Raw genomic sequence first — 4,985 nt, forward strand, 5'->3', positions numbered from 1 at the left:
CACCCCCCCAAAAGAAAATTTAAAAAAAAAATCAAAACAAAGCAAAGCAAGTCAACAAACAAACACAAAAATGAAACAACAACAATAAAAACTCTTTGCTTCTCCTTCTTTCCAGCCTCTTCAGCCCCTCTTCATTTGTCCTGGTGGCACTGGGAGCCTTGATGTGTCACACAGTCTACCCTTTTGTCCAATCAGCTTTACCACCAAATGTCCATTGCAATGAGTCACTGGTCTGGTTCAAGGCCTCTGATTTCTGGTACACCATCCTCACTGGATCCTCAGTGGAACACCTCTGGGATATCCTGTGGCTGCCCCAAGTCGTGAAGATCCTGCTGGAAGATATTTTTAATAGAATAAAAAGAACCAGTGACAAAATGAAAGGTTAAGAAAGCCTATAGCAAATCAAGTGATCGAATGCTTGTTAAACATTTGAAAAGATACTTACTAGTAAAGAAATTTAAATTAAACTACCAGTGAGCTAGTACATCTAGTCTATCAAATCAGGGCCCCAAAATAAACAGATTGATAACACATGTAGCTAATGCAAGGCAAAATGTAGTTGCATGCATTGCAACTGCAAATGAGAACTCTTGCTTCACTTTGATAATACATATCCTGAAAGACCCCTGGCTGAGATCTTCCTCCGGGAGAGACCCCAAACCCAAGGAACACACCGAAACCACAGATCAGATGCAAAAGCAAGAGGGTTTATTTAGACCAGGTACCTGGGGCGAAGTCTCTTGGAGGACTTGCGCGCTTTCTTAGGGCAAGGGGGACTTTTTATGGGATCCCAGGGGCAGAGGCGCGGTTACAGAAGCGAGAAGCATAGTTACAGGGTCCCTATTGGTTGTTTCAAAGAAGGCCAGGGTGAACTTGGGGTCGTATGTGTGTGGCTGATTTGGCCTTGTCCAGGCCAGCTGCTTATTCCTCAAGGCCAGGGGCCCGCCATAAAATATCAACTGTCTTACTCCCAAGGCTGCTGACCACAGTTATCTCTCTCAAGGCTGGCCATAGCTATCTCTGTCAAGGCCGGGTAGCTGGCTATGGCTGTGAACTCCTGTTTTTCTGATTCCTGCAGAATGGCGTTTCTAAGGCCAAGTTATTGGGGGGGCATAACATCGGCCCAACGCCCCATATCCTCATAATGGAGCGGGGGTCTTTCATTCCCCCATTTTCTTTTGTACCAAATGAAATCTTTCATTTTAGGATGGAGAATAAGGGGTTAGCTCTATCTCTGACTGTCTGAGCCTCTGATATTGCTGGGTTAGGATCAAAGCCTGGGCAACAGAAACCTTATCCTTGATGAATTGCACCAATCTGTTGAGGATGTATGACCCAAACAATAAAATGAGCAGGAGGACGATTAGGGGCCCATAATGGTGGAGACAAGGGTCGTAAACCATGGTGACCTTTGGAACTATCTTTTAAATCTTTTCTGTTGAGCATGGCTACTTGGAGCTGTCTGAATTGGCTGGTCTCTATAAGGGCTGCAGTCTTGTATCTACCCAGCAGTTATTCCGCCCATGGTAATTTTTCCCAGTAACAGGGCCAGCGTCAGGGAAACAGGCTCTCTGGTGATGTCCCTCCTTATGTCAGGAGGACTATTAGGGGGATCAAGGGGACCCCCGGGTGAGTCTTATCTTTAGTGGGTTTGGAGAGCGTTGAACTAGATGTCTCGGTGCCCTCAGCTTCGTCGGGTTTCTTGGCAGCCTTTACATGCGACGTGTGGACCCAAGCCGCTGTCCCGTCAACCTCGGCTCTAGGTTCCTAGATTGATGGCGTCGGACCCAGACAGAGTCCCCAATCTTGAATGGGTGAGGCACCACCGGGCGGTTCAGTTGCTCCCGGCAGGCAGGGGTTTCTACACCGTCTTTTGCATCAATTGGAGGGCTAGTGGCAAAAGAGGAGATATCAGAGTAAAGGAAATTTACAATTGGTGGGGGAGCCCCATACATGATCTCGAACGGGATTAGGCCATGGGGCCCAGGAGTGTTCCGGGCTCGGTAAAGGGCTAGGGGGAGTAGGAGCACCCAATCTCTAGTGCCAGTTGCAAGCGTTAATTTGGTTAAAGTCTCCTTAATGGTTTTATTTGTACGTTTTACCTGTCCTGAGCTCTGGGGGCTGTATGCACAATGAAGTTTTCAATCGATCCCCAGTAGCCTGGCCACCTCCTGACTTACCTGGGAGACGAAGGCGGGCCCATTGTCTGACCCCAATATCTGGGGTATTCCATACCTGGGAAAGATGTCATCTAGGAGTTTTTTTTTTTTTTTTACCACGTTAGCGGTCTTTTTCTTGGTAGGCAAGGCCTCTGTCCATCTATGATGTAAGCTTGTCGCTCGGGGCTCCATTCCGCCCCCATTTTCTTTTGTTAGTTCCTGGTCCTCCGGGCTTTCATCATCCGGAGGGCCTGGGTCAGCGCGATCAGCTCTGCCTTTTGGGCCGATGTTCCAGGTAGCAGTGGTGAGGTCCAAACTATCTCCGATTCGGTGGTGACGGCTGCTCCGGCCCTCCGTTTTCCTTCTTGGAGGAAGCTGCTCCCATCCGTGTACCAGGCAGCAGGGTTGCGGGGTTGAGGGAGACAACTGGTCTGAACATCACTCGGTCTGGGGGCTGCTGGACCAGAGCTTTCACCGCATGGGAGGATAACACAGTTAATGGCTGTCCCAAAGTCAGTTTCCCTGCATCCTTGAGCAAAACAGCAATAGCGGCTACCCCGCGCAGACAGGGGGCGGGCCATCCTGCAGCTACCGGGCTTTTATGGCCCCAGTCTCTGTACCAGCATTCCTTTTGCAAAGCCTGAGTTCTCGTCCACGAACAGTTTAAAGGGCTAGGACTTGTAGGGGTGTCCCTTTGGGTCCTGTCCAGATGCCAGCTGAACCTTTTTTCTCAGTGGTCCTTCGATACCTCCTGTTACCTGTGGCCCCCTGGACCAAAGCTGTGCGGTCACTGAGAGAGCCTCCGGTATGGGTCAGGACTGAATGTTGAGCCCCGGTGTCCACTAGGAAGGTCACTGGCTGCCCCCTAATCTTGAGAGTTATCCTAGGTCGGGGGGAGGGGGTCTCCTGGCCTTGACCTCCCCAATCTTCCAGATTGAGGACCCTTGGCTTAGGTCTCCGAGACCCTTGAGGCTTTTTTTTTTTTGATCAGTCACGAGCCCAATGTCCTCTCTGTTTACAGTAAGCACTTTGTCTTTGTCAAGCAGTGTCCTTTTTTAAGTCTCCCGTCCTAACTTCCTAACTCCCTCTCTGACCTGTCCCTGAGACATTACAGTGGCCAGGACTTTGTTTGTTTTTCCTCTCCCTCCGTGTCTCTCTAAGTCTTTTTAAAAACTCGCTGCTGGCGTCTCTTTCTGGTAACCTGAGCCCAATCGGTAGGGGGTTAGAGCCCCTGGAGACCCGCTAAGAGCAACTGGCCAGAGATGTAGGTGTTCCCTACCTTCGCTGCTTTGTCCCGCCTTCCTCGTAGGCGACCGGCAATTGGGGAGGAAGCAGGAACTCATCCTCCGCTGTTTGGGGGCCGCTGCAGGAGCCGCCGGTCCCTCCGGCGCTGTCGGGGGGGTTGTAACACTCGGGGCGGGGTGACTCGGCGTCCATGGGTGACGCCGCCCCCTAGTCACCTTCCCCATATTGGGCCGGAGCCGGTCGTGGCACATCGCTGCGGGTCGCCGGCCAGGGGGCGGTCCCTCGCCGACCCCATCCCCGGCCCCGCCTGCGTGCCCCTGCCACATCCCGTGTCCGCCTGCGCCGCCGCTGCCGACTGTGCCGCTCGGCCGCCCATCGCGCTATCCACCGCCCCTCCGAGCGAGAGGCTGTGGGGCGCTGCTGCCGCAGGCTCTCCGCCGCCCGGGTCTCGGCTGGCCGCGCCGGGGGCTGCCGCGCTCCATGGCGGCTGGTCGCCGGCCCCGCCCCTGGCCCCGCCCGCGCCGCCGCGGGCCCCCGCGACCGCGCCGCGGCCGCGCGGACGGGAGGAGGCGCGGGGAGCTCCGGCACCCGCCGCCGCCACCGCCATCACCGCTGACGGCCTGCGGGGACTGGGCAGGGGGCGTCCCGGCGCCCTAGCTTCCCGGCGGCCCCGCCTGCGCGTTCTCTTTTCCCACGCTCGCCTGCGCACCCGCCTGCGCGTTCTCTTTTCCCGCACCCGCCTGTAAGCCTGCCCGCGCGCCCGCCTGCGCCGGAGCAGCGGCCTGCGGGGAGAGGAAAAGACTTGCTGGTGTGGGGTTAGGGAGGAACAGGGAGTGGGAGGGATCCGCCGATCTGGCTTCCTCGGCCCCGGGATTCGGCGAGCGCTGCTGCTGCCGGGGGGCAGAGGGGAAGAGAAACCGCTTAACCCATGGGGGAGGTTCTGTTGTCAGGAGTCTCCACATGGCAATGTATGGGACCTGGTCCGGGTGGCCATGGGGACTGGAAGCAAAAACTTTTCCCTCCACCTGTGAAATAAGACTAAGGTTAAAGGTTCCCTGATGAGGCCATCCTACATTCATTTTAACCCAATCGGCCTCGCAAAGAGTGATCCATTTTTTTTTTCTTGATTACGACTCCTTTGTTGTTGGCTCGTGTCTTTCTTTACGTCTGACCAGTGTTTAAGCATGAGGCTCAAGGGGGTGATGACAGTCTGTCCTATGGCTGTTTTTAAGAGGAGAACGGTTAAACAGAAAACAAAAAAAAACGACAGACCAATATAAATAAGACTAACACTCGCTGCGCGGCTTCGGTTCCAAACCGAAAGCAAAACCAGAAAAACCGTGCCCCCAGAGGGGTCTTCAGACCGTGCCACAGAGGGCACTTCAGATGAACCGTGGAACGTCTTCCAGGTTCCCAGATTCCCCTAGGACGTCTCCCAGGGTTCAGTGGCGAAGTCCAGACCCGTCGGTCCCCCCTTTCAGATCCACTGACACAGACAGATTATCAGACGCAGGCGCGGAGACAAACAAACAACATTTAACACTCAGACAAACAGACAACCCTCAGACTGGACAGGGATGA

General features: G+C 54.3%; 1 protein-coding gene across 5 annotated transcripts; it reads right to left on the minus strand.

The window, feature by feature from the left end:
* Nucleotides 1-686: 686 nt before the first annotated feature.
* Nucleotides 687-3,818, minus strand: LOC143270667 (uncharacterized). 5 transcript variants are annotated; one of them, XR_013047912.1, is made up of 3 exons: nucleotides 3,439-3,818; nucleotides 2,277-2,627; nucleotides 687-1,890 (listed from the first exon to the last, which is right to left on the minus strand). XR_013047912.1 is itself a non-coding variant. In XM_076561491.1 (2 exons), exons 1-2 carry the CDS (start codon nucleotides 3,594-3,596, stop codon nucleotides 1,713-1,715), a joined length of 336 nt encoding a protein of 111 aa, XP_076417606.1. In that variant the 5' UTR covers nucleotides 3,597-3,818; the 3' UTR covers nucleotides 687-1,712. The 5 variants fall into 5 exon arrangements, 2 of the variants coding, with proteins under 2 accessions (XP_076417606.1, XP_076417605.1); XR_013047911.1 differs by having other exon boundaries at nucleotides 2,236-2,627; XR_013047910.1 differs by having other exon boundaries at nucleotides 2,181-2,627.
* Between the last annotated feature and the right edge of the window lie 1,167 nt (nucleotides 3,819-4,985).

Source organism: Peromyscus maniculatus, chromosome X (assembly GCF_049852395.1).
Source record: "Peromyscus maniculatus bairdii isolate BWxNUB_F1_BW_parent chromosome X, HU_Pman_BW_mat_3.1, whole genome shotgun sequence".
NCBI classification, from domain to species: domain Eukaryota; kingdom Metazoa; phylum Chordata; class Mammalia; order Rodentia; family Cricetidae; genus Peromyscus; species Peromyscus maniculatus.

Coding starts and splice junctions, on each gene's coding strand:
- LOC143270667 (XM_076561490.1), bottom strand. CDS start 3,596: ATGGACGCCGAGTCACCCCGCCCCGAGTGTTACAACCCCCCCGACAGC. Junction 2,628..3,438: donor GGCGGGACAAAGCAGCGAAG/GTAGGGAACACC, acceptor ATGCGGTGAAAG/CTCTGGTCCAGCAGCCCCCA.